The sequence below is a fragment of the Ylistrum balloti genome, unplaced genomic scaffold (genome assembly GCF_031769215.1).
Source record: "Ylistrum balloti isolate Yb309-2 unplaced genomic scaffold, AGI_CSIRO_Ybal_v1 Utg369818, whole genome shotgun sequence".
Taxonomy (NCBI): Eukaryota; Metazoa; Mollusca; class Bivalvia; order Pectinida; family Pectinidae; genus Ylistrum; species Ylistrum balloti.
The window spans coordinates 71,061-85,460 of NW_026781987.1; the positions used below are offsets into that span (position 1 = coordinate 71,061).

General features: G+C 35.7%; 1 protein-coding gene across 1 annotated transcript; it reads left to right on the top strand.

Annotated features, from left to right (window-relative positions):
• The first annotated feature begins 318 nt into the window (after nt 1-318).
• LOC132544989 (scm-like with four MBT domains protein 1) lies at nt 319-11,989 on the top strand. Its single transcript, XM_060208654.1, has 15 exons — nt 319-1,225; nt 1,491-1,588; nt 1,858-2,098; nt 3,608-3,696; nt 4,933-5,173; nt 5,533-5,630; nt 6,004-6,259; nt 6,597-6,679; nt 6,955-7,238; nt 7,527-7,585; nt 7,798-8,035; nt 8,333-8,508; nt 9,534-9,985; nt 10,173-10,331; nt 11,849-11,989. The coding sequence occupies exons 1-15, from the start codon at nt 319-321 to the stop codon at nt 11,987-11,989; spliced, it is 3,522 nt and encodes a 1,173-aa protein (XP_060064637.1).
• The last annotated feature ends 2,411 nt before the right edge of the window (nt 11,990-14,400 follow it).

Sequence of the window (14,400 nt, forward strand, 5' to 3'; positions counted from 1 at the left end):
AGATAATGGTTATATATTAAGAGTAAAGGCATGGTCTTAATATAAACTGATGGTGTTAATTATGCTGTCTTTCTTGGCATGAATTTGAAAGATGTATCAAAGTTTGAAATTTAAACTTTCTTTTTGTATTACAGGACAAAAAACAAATGTAGCTGTTGATGTAAGCTACACCTGCTCAGGGTTTGTAGCTGACCCTGTCTGGCTTGAACAACTCCATTTGAGGTGATGTTTTTGTAACCAAGGAGGTTGGAGCTACACATCTTTTAATTGTGGAGACATACAGAGGTTATCATGCAGAACCACTCTGGACAAAATGCAATGCCTACCCATCCAGGTCAACATGCCAATCGTCCAGTGTCTAGTCCATTGCAACTGCCTAACTCTCCACTTTTGTCACCAAATCCTGGAGTGGCAAATTTCTATCCTCAGTTGTCACCAGGAGGGACCATGAGGGGCCCAATGACTGTCCAATCACCAATTCCTGGGGGGCAGATTCCTCATTTGGTTCCAAGTGGAGCCTTCCGTCAGCCAATGGGACAACCAATGCAGCAGATTCTTAGTCCCACAACTCCCATCTCCATGGGAATGCCACTTAGCTCCAACATCTTCCATGTATCAACTATGGCTGGCCCAACACCAGTATTTGCTGCATCTCAGCAGGGCATGACACAGTTTCAGCCAATCTTTCTCAGTGGTCAGCAAGCCGCCATCATTAATTCAGTGCCCGGTAGTCCTGGTGGTATAGGTATCTTGGGAACAACACAGAATAATGGCATTCCAACAGGACTGTTTACAGCAGGCCCTCCCCCCGGGAGCCACAATGCTGTACAAACCTTGCAGCATCAACCCATTCAATATCTAAATCCACCCATATCGCCTGCAAGTCATGGTCCCCCGTCCAGGCCAGGGTCCTTTCCAGGACCTGATACTGAAATGCCAACTGACTTGAGTAAAAAGACTCCATCAACATCTAAATGTAATACTCCTGATATGCCACCTGTGTTGGTCCCAGTGACTAACTCTAGTTCAAACCCAAATACTCCTGTTCCGGATAAACCTACTGTAGAAACTACTAAGAAGGAGCCAAACTCTAAAGAAAAACTGGTGGAAAACAACACCAAAACACCTGATATTACTAGCAAGACAGAAGAAAAAAAGGGAGATAAATCTAGTCCAGAAAGTAGTACCAAGTATGATAAAATTGACACAGCTGATTATACAGCAGGTGAGATTGACGTCCTTCAGACTGTCTTGCTGTCTAATATAAATAATAAATATTTATTGATAGCTTTACCAAAATGATTATTCTACTAATTTCTTCCAAATATCTACTTTATTATTTGCTAATTACTGTATGTTTCGATGAGTTATTTGCACAATAATGAAATATAACCATGGAATTTACATGTTTTCCACTCATATATTTAAGTGGATGCATAATGATGGATTGAACATTTATTTATTTTGCTGATAAAATGAACTTTATACAGATGGGGTTCCAGTAGAATATGCTGAACCTGAGTTTGTATGGGAGGAGTACCTACAGGAGACTGGGGCTGCTGCTGTGCCCCCAACAGCCTTTAAACATGTATGATGATTCAAACATTTTCTTAGAGTTCCAAATTACTTTCTTGTTTATATCGAGTAACAAGTTTTGCTGTATCCTATAGTAAACAGTACTGATGTAAAAAGACCAGTTTTCAAGTTTTTAAAGACTTTTTCAATAACTTTTTTTATATCATATACCATTGTTTTATTGAAGATCATAATAAATATACACTGCTACGTGAGACACAATCTGATTAAATCAGTATGATAATATTAGTAATTTGTAATAATTAGTTACTGTATTTACAGGTGGAATGTAGTGTTGAAAGTGGTTTTGTGAAAGGCATGAAGCTGGAGGTTCCCAACAAATGTCATACAGACACATACTGGGTAGCCTCGGTCATCATGACGTGTGGCCCATTGTTACGGCTTCGGTATGATGGCTATGAGGAAGATACTACAGCAGACTTTTGGTGTGATCTTATGACCTCTGAAATCCATCCCATTGGTTGGTGTGCACAGAACAACCAAATACTGCAACCTCCAGAAGGTAGGTAGACATTTGTTGAAACCACTTGATCCAAAGTAAGCTGTGTGCTGTAAAAGTACTTATTTGAGCAGTAATCATCATTTTGTATTTTTCACATAAGCATATAATTCATGGGCAGCATGAACATTTGTGCAATGCTAAAATTTCAAATTTAACATAGGTTGACCTATCTATGACATCACTCTTTTCAAAGCCCAGTCACCTGTTTCTTCTTATGTAAAACACAGTCTGTATCTGGTTTACACTTAACATTGCTTCTTGGCATTCTGGAATGTGTTTGCTAATCACAAGATGAAACCTAGGGATAAGGGTGTGAAATTTTGAAAACAAAGTAAATCTAATAAGATCATTATATTAAATAAGGGTAGAAAAGCATGATGGTGACTCAGCAAAGGTATAAGCACAAATATTGATGTTGTTGATCTCGTGCCACTTCTATTACAATTATGATTATCAGCAATTATGCAGAGCACAAACACTCATAATTGAGAAAAATGGAGAGTTGTGCTCTTTTTGTTTTATTTTTAATAATATATTTATTCTATATAGAACTTGTGAAACAGATTGAAGTACTTGTAATTAAACATTGAAACAAACCAGCCTGAGATGAGTCCATGTTTGTACTTTTTGAAGCAAAAATAATGTGTACTATTGTAAAATTGGGTAGTGTAAATGAGTGATTCCTCATTATATTACAATACTGTAAGACAGATGCATCAAAGGGGAATAACATCTCACAATAACCAAGAGCTGAACATAGGTAATGGAAAAGTTCGAGGCCTTCCCGGTGTAGCTAGCCGGAATCCTCAGAACTGTACTTTAAATACAATGTCATTTCACAACACTACCTTCAGTATAATCGATCATAATTTCAAAACAAGTTTGGTGAGGCATGCTTTTTGTTTGTTTATTTTAATGTATAATGTCAAAGTCTTGAGAGAAAGTGAAAAAATGGATGATTGTCCCATGAAATCTGAAAAATCAAGGAAAAAACATAGGTTTTGAGAACAGTTTTGTCAGTAAAAAAACCAGATTTGATAGCAACATGAATAATCATTTTTCAATTACCAAAAAGGTTTGCATTATACAGTAAAACATGGATAATTCAAAGTTTAAAAGACCAAATGAAATACTTTAATTATCTGATGGTTCAACTTTGTTTCTATGAATGGAGATATTATGCATGGAAGATTGACCCTATCTTCATCTGTTGTTTACCCGATACATGTTTCATAGCATGGCTTGACAGAAATGAATAAGTAATGAATTAAAAATTTATTATTTAAGTAGTTATAAGTATGAATATAAAACAAAATATATATTGTGAAACGCATGGATAAGCACCCACTCTCATACACATAACTCAGTGAAATCGATACCTAAGATAATACAAACTTGGTACTCAGATATACATCCTTAAGAGTAGCAAGTTTCATCAGCAATACTTTAAAATAAAATTCAACAAATCAAAGACAAATTTGATGATTTCTCATGTTATGTTCTTTTCAGCCATTAAGGACAAATTTGATGATTGGAGGGAGTTCTTAGTCAAGTCCCTAACAGGGGCCAGAACAGCCCCTTCTTATCTTCTTGATAAGGTATGTAAATGTACCATGGTATGGTAACATGGATCTCAGCAGATACTCGTCTTCATTACATTTGTACTCCTAGCTATGTCATTCTAACTGTCAATCAGTATGTTCACTACAGAGGTCTTTTTTCTTCTTCTTTTTTTTTAAATCAAAATACTGGGGAAGAAGTGATTACTTGTGGCAAGAATATTTCTATATATAAACTTTATCAGATTGTTGTTTTCCTGAAATTTGTTTAAATTACCACATATAACTAAATGAAAATGTGTTTAATCAATATGAAAAAAAGAATGAAGAAGTAGAATGTTATTTTACAGATTATAGATTATAGATTTACTGGACATGACAGCCTCCAGTATCGATAGCCGGAAATTCATATTGATGAATCTGATGATATTATCTTTATTCCTCGGTTCATTAATGTTTAAGTGAGTTTCTGACAAGCTGCATTTATTATATCATAAATGAACTGGTGAGCCAGGTATACATTGTAATGTAATCACCAGATACACATTGTGCTTGGGATAGAATGTCGTCACTAAATACACATTGTACTTGGTATCACCAGAAACACATTGTACTTGGTATCACCAGATACACATTGTACTTGGTATCACCAGATACACATTGTACTTGGTATCACCAGATACACATTGTACTTGGTATCACCAGATACACATTGTACTTTGTATCACCAGATACACATTGTACTTGGTATCACCATATACACATTGTACTTGGTATCACCAGATACACATTGTACTTGGTATCACCAGATACACATTGTACTTGGTATCACCAGATACACATTGTACTTGGTATCACTAGATACACATTGTACTTGGTATCACCAGATACACATTGTACTTGGTATCACCAGATACACATTGTACTTGGTATCACCAGATACACATTGTACTTGGTATCACCAGATACACATTGTACTTGGTATCACCAGATACACATTGTACTTTGTATCACCAGATACACATTGTACTTGGTATCACCATATACACATTGTACTTGGTATCACCAGATACACATTGTACTTGGTATCACCAGATACACATTGTACTTGGTATCACCAGATACACATTGTACTTGGTATCACTAGATACACATTGTACTTGGTATCACCAGATACACATTGTACTTGGTATAGAATGTCATCACTAGATACACATTGTACTTGGTATAGAACGTAATGGTATTTGATAAATTTTTGTCCATTTTATGTTTCAGACCACAGGCATCACCCCCATTGACCAACTAAAACAGGGCATGAGGCTAGAACTGCAGCATCCTATCAACCCCATGGAGATATGGCTTGTCAAAATTATAGAAAATGTTGGTGGTCGACTGTATCTTAGGTTTGAAGGAGCTGATACTGCAGCTAATGACTTCTGGTTGTTTTATCTAAACCACAGACTACACCCCATTGGCTGGGCCAAGTCAAATGCATATAGATACAATCCACCTAAAGGTAGACAACTCAATGTCAAGAAGGTTCTAAACATTCATTCTGAACATGGTTGGATTTTTATTTTTGTTTAGTTTATAATTTTATTTTGTTATGTTCATGAAATGTAGAGCTTCTGATTGTATAATTGAACCAAATTATACCATTTGCAGTATTGTGTATTTACAGTAATTTCAAAGAACTGAGAGATCTTGGATACATTATAGTTACCACTGTGACTTCACAAGTTTGAATGAAAAACATGATTAAAAAGAAATTCAAAATGGTTCTTGTTCTTCACCTTCCCTGTAACTCAAGGGGATGGGCTATTTCCACTGCACTGTTCACCAGTGATATATTCATGTTTCCTGTCCTTTTATCAGAACTCTTTAGTGAGCACTCCGAGCAAGAATGGATGCAGATTCTAGAAAAAGCCTTACAGGAATCAGAGAATATGATACTACCATTGGCCATATTTAAGGTAAACAATTACAACAACTACACTTGCAGATATGCATTATAAAATTACTTTGAATTCAGGTTCTTGCTGGTGACTTTTAAAGGTAAGGTTTATGATATGCGCAATCAGTATTAGAATGTGTTCCAGTTGAAATTTGTTATACTAGGAAAAGAATGAAATTGGCTCTCAATATCCACTTATTATAATTGATTATTGACATATTCAACTCGGTCATTATAATAATTATAACCTGTGACTGTTTTTGAAGTTATGGATTTCTATTAATCAGTGTCTTCTCAGTGAAAGTTTATTGTATCTAGAATAAAAGCGCCCAAAATTTACTTACATGTTGTTCTATTAACTGCACCTTACCACAATTTTTTTCTGATTTCAGGATCAGGTGGAAATCATCCATCATACTTTCCAGAAGGGTTGGAAGCTTGAAGCACTAAACCCCATTACACGTAACCAGATTTGTCCGGCTACAGTGGTAGACATCTTGGACAAGAAGTACTTTCTGGTGGAACTAGATGACCTACAGTCTGCTGATCCACATTTCCGTATCCGATTCTCTTGCTACTCTGATTCTAAGTGCATCTTCCCCGTTAAATGGTGTCACTACAAGGGACTCAAGCTAACTGCTCCTAAAGGTATAGGTCCTCTCACTGATCAGATAGAACAGAATCATTTTATATATGTTTAAATTTGTGCCAATTTCCTTTTTGTGGTTTATCAGTTTTAAATATCATGATTTTTGGATTTGTGTTCATTAGATATACAATGGACTGGTATTTCAATTCATTTACTTTTTTTTTTTTTTTTTTAATTTTTATTTTCTTTTTCGTATGGTCATATCATCTTTGTTTAAAATCTGGGTTCAAAATCTTGATTATTTTTGATCCTGTGAAAAGTAGTAATGTTGATTGTGTCTTAAATTTTTTAACTAGTTAATATATTAGAATAAATCAGCTTACATTCTTATTGCAGGCTGGCCTAAGGTGGATTTTAACTGGACAGAGTATCTTGAATACACTCGTGGAAAGGCAGCACCAGAATCCTGTTTTAATCTAGTAAATCTTTTCTGAATTTCCGTTCTTCATTTTCTTCAAGTTAGAGTAGAATAGAAATACTTCACACAATATCAGAAACAATTTATTTCTGTTCATTTTCTTCCCAATAAATTTGATGATAATTATATGCAAATAGGATAGAATCTTTCAGAATCTCATTGCCTGTCATATTGTAAAAACAGGAAAGAAAAGCAGATAAACTTACGACAAAAAATTTATCATGATGTTTGATTTTCATTTGAGAAAGTTCTGATAACACTTACTATACTTCTCAGGACAAACCAGATCATCAGTTTGAGCGTGGGATGAAGTTGGAAGCTGTCAATCCTGAAAATCCAAATTTAATATGTGCTGCAACAATCACAAAGATAGTGGAGCCACTGGTTTGGATTCATCTGGACAATAGTGCACGTGTTGTGGCAAGTCATATCGAGCATGTAGATTCACACAACCTGTTTCCAGTCGGCTGGTGTGAGAGCAATGGCTACCAACTGAAGCCGCCTAGGAAAACAGGACTGAAAGGACGTCCACAGAAGCGTGTGGCTGTGGTTCCCCCAGGGTATATAAGCTTTTGCATTATTTTACTATAGTCAAGGTGTTTGTACACCATGCTAATATCTAAAGATAAATATCTTATTCATTTCAAATTCTGATCTCCTTGATCAGATTGTGTTGAAGATGTATGACTCTTTAATTTGAAGTTGGCCATTTTGTGTTGTAGATGTACGTCTCTTTAATTTGAAGTTGGTCATTTTTTATTGTAGATGTACATATTTGTTCAGTATGAGAATTAGCTATTATCTTAAAGAAAATTGACTTTATTTATTCACTCATTTTGATTTTACAGACTTCCAGATAATCTAACTGATGAAGCTTACACACAGTTAAGAAATGGTGATAGTGCAGGTAAGAACACAAGACTAGTTTTAAAGTTTGGAGGGATTAGTGCAGGTAACATCATAACACTAGTTATAAAGTTTGCAGAGATTCCATACCTTATGCATGGTGTCCTTTTATTTGTATCTAAATAGATCAAAACAACTCTAAAAAATATCTTAAGTGATATAATCAATTACTGTTCCTGAAATGACATCATAAAGTTGGCTGTTTTTTGACAGGGAATGCTTGGTGTCCAAAGATCTACTACAACCATCAGTGTTTCTCTGGCCCCTACCTTAGCAAAGGTCGCATAGCCCTGCTCCCCAAGTGTGTTGGCCCAGGCCCCATCTCCCTGGTGATGAAGGAGGTGCTCTCCATGCTGATCAATGTTGCTTACAAATCTTGTCGTGTCCTGAGGGAGCTCCAGGTTGAGGGTAAAATCAATCCCAACATGATGCAGCAATCACTCAAAGCCAAGTGAGTAGCAAAAATCCAATATCAATCCATATTCAAATATAACCTCATATATATTCCTTCTACTTTTAACCCCAGTCTGACTTTTTATAAAAAACTGCACAGAGAAATGACAAGTGATAGCTTGTAAACAATTTTCTGCCTAACTTGGTCATGAGAATGGATATATATATATACCAAATGTTTTTGTAGAAACATTTGTTAGTCTGAATTCTACTTTCAAATTAAAGAGTTATTACACTAAATGGTGTGAAAAAACAGATAACCTACAACTACATTTATATACCTATATTCTGCTAGGTATAAAGGAAAGAGTTACCGTGCTATGGTGGAGATCTGTAGGACCACAGATCAACTAGAAGAATTCTGTCGGTCTGTCTGTATCAAGCTGGAATGTTGTCCAAACCTCATCAGTCCAAATTTTGTCAATGGCAGCTGTCCTGAATCATGTGCACAACTCACAAAGACCAAATACAGTAAGTGATCAACAGATTGTGTCAGATGATCATCAGGTTGTATCAGATGATCATCAGGTTGTATCAGATGATCAACAGGTTGTGATCAACAGGTTGTATCAGATGATCAACAGGTTGTATCAGATGATCATCAGGTTGTATCAGATGATCATCAGGTTGTATCAGTTGATCAACAGGTTGTATCAGATGATCAACAGGTTGTATCAGATGATCATCAGGTTGTATCAGATGATCATCAGGTTGTATCAGTTGATCAACAGGTTGTATCAGATGATCAACAAGTTGTATCAGATGATCAACAGGTTGTATCAGATGATCAACAAGTTGTATCAGATGATCAACAGGTTGTATCAGATGATCAACAAGTTGTATCAGATGATCAACAGGTTGTATCAGATGATCATCAGGTTGTATCAGTTGATCAACAAGTTGATTCAGATGATCATCAGGTTGTATCAGATGATCATCAGGTTGTATCAGTTGATCAACAGGTTGATTCAGATGATCAGGTTGTATCAGTTGATCATCAGATTGTATCAGATGATCATCAGGTTGTATCAAATGATCAAACTGTTTAGTTGGATGCTGCTTCACATAGAATATATTCAAGGGTTTATAATTCGTTTTTTAAGGACTTTCTTGATACTGGATTGTGATGATGAGACCAAAAATATTAAGCAGTAAACACTATCAGTGTTATCAATCCTTGCATTATCTTGATGGACATAAAAAATGGCTTAAGACACTTCAATAGCCTTTCTCCGTGGGCTGAACAGCAAATGCATTAAGATGGACACTGGCTGCGAAAAAGAATTAACTTGAAATTAATTCTAGAATTACTGACATCAGCATACAACCAAAGCAGGATTTCAATACTGTATTGACAGTAAAAAGTCACCTTTGGTAAGGCATAGCTGAGAGCTTTGGAAAGTTATAGTAGATATTATTAGAGGTCCTAGATTGCTCTACAAGTGTATATACAAACTAAGCTTACAAGTATGTGATAAAATTGATTTTTTTTGTAGCCTACTATTATGGAAAGAAGAAGAAAAAGTTAGGCCGACCACCGGGTGGTCACACAAACTTGGAGCATGGTCCCAAAAAGCCCGGAAAACGTGGCAGACGAAGAAAGATAAGGTTGTTGCATTTGAATGAGGCTCCATTAGGTATACTGCCAGATTTAGAGAAAGAGGAAGAGAATGGTGATGAGGACAAAGAGAGTGTAGCTAGTGATACACATACTGTAGACAGCAGTGGTACAAATGACTCTACTGAGAAAATAATCAAACGCAAATCAGGAAAGTACAATAACAAAAGGAAATATACTCATCATCTTCCCCCGCCATCAGAGATTAAAACCAGAGGTGCTAAAATGCCAAAATACAGTTTTGAGCGAAGGACTCATAAGAAGATTCTCATCACTCCTGGGTCATCACCAGTGAAATCCCTTAATCATGGAAAGGGCCAAGGCTCAAAGGTAAATCATCCTTTTTATGACATGATTACTACAATCAAAAATTGCATTTAGAGATCATTCTAGTCTGAAAGAGATACATAAAATGTTGCTGTGAACGAAAAACTTAAAACTGCTCTTGTTGGTATTAATTCCACAAATTTCTTTTAGACATGGTCATTGTTAAAACTTGTTCTTTTTCCTCAATCAGTTGATACATTCCCACAGCAAAGTGGTTAAGGAGGAAAAGAAGGAGCCTAAGGAAGTCCTACATTTAGAGTCTAACCCACTGAATTGGTCTGTGTCAGAAGTGGTTCGATTCATCAAAACCACCGACTGTGCTCATCTATGTCGACTTTTCAAAGATCAGGTATATTTGTTTTAGATTCCGGGTATGAATTCATGTAATTCTGTCATCATGTATCGAGATGCGGGTGCCCTATAGTAATCAGCTTGTCCGTCTGTCAGTTTTTTGGTTCCTGTACAGTATCTGAAATACCAATGGCACTCATACTTAATGCAAATCCTCCTTGAAGAAAGTGCTTGCATGGGGTATGTAGCTTTTCATCTTCCAAGGTTAAAGGTCAAGGTCACTGTTGCTATTCAGGGAAATAGAAAACTTTATCCAGTGTTACTTCAAAAGAAATGCTGGCTTGATTTAGCTTAACATGTCCAGAGGTCAGAGGTAAAGGTCACTTGCTATAAATAGAAAATCATTTAATTTCATGTTGTTTTTTTTTTTCAATTTCCTTGCAATTAATTGGGTTTCGTTCGGCCGATCCAGCTCAAACTTTATACTGTGCTTCCTTATTGAAAGTGCTTGCTTGGGATTGCTTTTTAGCTTCAAAGGTCAAAGTCACTTTTAGTATATAGAAAATCAGATTTCTGTGTGAAAAATAGAAGTTTGCTTTTGCTAATCTAACCCAAATTTCATACAATACTTTCTTACTCTTATTGCTTTACAGTTCTGAAGTCCACTGTTACTATAAATAGAAAAATCAGTTTCCCTATGAAAACTCAAAATTGCTTTGGCCAATCATAGTCAAACATCATACGGTGCTTCCGGATTGCTTTTCAGCTTTGAAGGTCAAAAGTCTTGGTCACTTACACCATAAATAGGAAAATCAGTTTCACGGCGATAAATCAAGTTTTCTTTTGCCAAAAAATCCAAAAATCATACTTTTCCATCTGGGATGTGTGCATCTAAGGGTGGTTGGTGGAGGGGGGATTTCCTGCCACGTAGCAGAGCCGTTGCTGGTTTGACACTGTCCAAGTTGTGTGCAATGTTTTACCTGTCACCTTGTAATTGTGATGTTTTACCTGTCACCTTGTTATTATATGTGATGTTTTACCTGTCACCTTGTAATTGTGTGTGATGTTTCACCTGTCACCTTGTTATTATATGTGATGTTTAACCTGTCACCTTGTAATTGTGTGTGATGTTTTACCTGTCACCTTGTTATTGTGTGTGATGTTTTACCTGTCACCTTGTAATTGTGTGTGATGTTTTACCTGTCACCTTGTAATTGTGTGTGATATTTTACCTGTCATCTTGTTATTGTGTTTGATACTTTACCTGTCACCTTGTTATTGTGTGTGATACTTTACCTGTCACCTTGTAATTGTGTGTGATGTTTTACCTGTCACCTTGTAATTGTGTGTGATGTTTTACCTGTCACCTTGTAATTGTGTGTGATGTTTTACCTGTCACCTTGTAATTGTGTGTGATGTTTTACCTGTCACCTTGTAATTGTGAGTGATGTTTTACCTGTCACCTTGTAATTGTGTGTGATGTTTTACCTGTCACCTTGTAATTGTGTGTGATGTTTTACCTGTCATCTGTTAATGTATAATTTTGTTATTAACTGACAATTTTCACATATACAGGAGATTGATGGCCAAGCACTGCTGCTACTGACTCTTCCAACAGTACAGGAACATTTGGAGCTCAAACTAGGACCTGCCATTAAACTTTGCCATCAGATTGAAAAAGTCAAGATTGCTTTCTATGACCAGTATGCTAAGTGATCTCTCGTTGGATATTCGGCTGATTTTCATTGACATGACTGGCTCAAGGCATGCTAATTAACATTTTGATTATTTTATGTGATGTGTACTTAGATGGTCACTCACAACGAAATATGATTACTGTTTCAAAGGGACTATGAAATATATTTTATATTTTTTACCAGTATGCCAAAATCAAGTGTAAAGTAGCTTGCAACTTTGATTTCCTGAGGTCACTAACATGCAGGGATGACTTAAGAGTGTTCAATCAAGTTTGAGATTATTTTGTGTCATATGATGTCCAGATTCTGCTCATGTTCATTTATCTCTTCTCATAGGAATGCTGGATCATAAGTGTACTCCTAGTCTTTGATCTACACGAATAGCTTTTTATAGTAAGGAATTGTGAATCACAGACTGTTGAGGCATCATTGCATACTCTAAATGAGACAGCTCTACAGTGTAGCCTGTGTCATTAATCATATACTCTAAATGAGACATCTCCTGTGACTCAAGTGATTGGTGATATATGCTGTATATTAAAAGAATATTTAGCAGGAGCTAGAAATCCTAATTTTCAGTCCCACTAGAATGAGATTTTGTTTAGTTATAAGTAGCAGTGTGTATATATATCAGGGAAATGAAACAAGATTATTATCAATTGCTCAATAGAGGTTTGAGTAATTGTCAGTAGTACACCAAGCCTAGCGGAGAGTGGTGGTAGTATATATGTGGCAGATTTTACAAACATTTTTATGAACCACCCATAATCACTTCAGTATGGTATCATAGAGTTGGTTTGTTTGTGAGTTGGGTGATACACTTACAGTCATTTTGAGGCAGGGTCTCTTTGTAGTTTCACTGGACAACATAGGAGAGACCCATTGCATGCCATCTAGAGCAAGTAGGGTGATGTGGTGTTGGATAGGCAAGTCCATTTCTCAGCTTTCTGAGGAACAAACAACCATAGGTAAGGAGTGACAAACCATGCACCTGGGATTTACACCTGAGGTTATGTAAGCACAATGCTCTACTGATGGAGTTATTGAAGCCAACTCAATTTATTCATCTCTTTAAGCAATTGAATATATAATTTACAAACAAAATGTTTTAAATATTGATTTATGTAAAGACAAAACTTATGTACTGTTTGAATGTTTCAATATGTAAATTGCAATTATAACATGGGGTTAAAGTTATGAACGTAAGTTCTATATAAAACATTAGACAATTTGAATTGCTATGGTAACCAAGCAATTTGTGAGGATGTTCCATTTCATGAATCAGATCTTTGGATTTTATTTTTGTGAATACTATAATCAGGAATTCTTGTTACAGAACAAATTTCTATCTATTGATGTATGAACATGTGTAACATAAATACTGGTGAATTAAGAAATAGTACTAGTGGGGATTTTTAGAAGCAAACTGTTATGTTCCGATCACCAATATATATATACCTACCAGATATAAGGTTTCATCCTGTCTCAGTACTCATTTTTCCATCAACATCTTGTCTGCAGCATTCCAGGTGAAATATACACCAATGATTGGTGGTTGCTCTCTGTAAAGTTCTTCAGCTGAATTAGATTTCAAGGCTTGAAATATATCCCACTGTCACGGTCTTCAAAGTCTTAACATAAAAATCTCACCTGTAATCAACAAGAAAACTCTGAGTAGATTTAAATGAAACTGTATCCAGTCTTTCATTCCTTCTAGTTTTTAAATGGAACATGGTCACTATGATAGCTTATTTTTAGAAATTTTACATTTAATATCTTGCCTGAAGCTAAGGTAAAGAACATCAATGTTTACTAATGATTCTTGCTAAATATAAAGGTCATGTGCTGCAAAAGTAGGTCATTATTACTGATTAAAGAAACATCATGAAAGCAGCCTGAACTGGCTGAATTGATGTCTTCTCAGATTTTCATGAAACTTTGCATAACTGTGTCTGGCATCTACATGATCTGTCTTGCTTTTCTTCATTGAGAAAATTTTGTTAGCAGAATGTAACAAGTACATTAGGTACAATTTCCAGTACTTTTGTTTACCTTGTGTGGTGAATAGATATTGGTCTGTAGGTCATGCATACCATGTGCTTGCCATAGTATGTGCAATATAATACTGTTAATTGGATGTTGCAAGTTTTCAGCATTAAGGACAATTGATAAAATGAAATCATCGAATATATGTTCTTATTTTGTCTAGGATTTTCATCCTTTTCTATCAAATTTTGTTTCTTTTGTCTGAAGTGTGTTTTATATGATAGATTTATTTCAGTGATTCTGTAAATATTCAGGTATGTGTTGTGCAAAACAATTGTGGATGCATGTTACGGAGCAGCAAAACAAATACTTTTTAAGTCAAGTTCTGACTTAAGTTTCATGAACGTTCATTATCTGTGTTCATGATTTGTTCTTACTCAGTTT

What these genes read in the sequence shown, in the direction of transcription:
- LOC132544989 (XM_060208654.1), top strand. Translation starts at nt 319, where the DNA reads ATGCCTACCCATCCAGGTCAACATGCCAATCGTCCAGTGTCTAGTCCA. An exon ending in CACAGCTGATTATACAGCAG is followed by an intron (nt 1,226 to 1,490) that starts GTGAGATTGACG and finishes AACTTTATACAG; the next exon opens with ATGGGGTTCCAGTAGAATAT. An exon ending in TAGATACAATCCACCTAAAG is followed by an intron (nt 5,174 to 5,532) that starts GTAGACAACTCA and finishes TCCTTTTATCAG; the next exon opens with AACTCTTTAGTGAGCACTCC.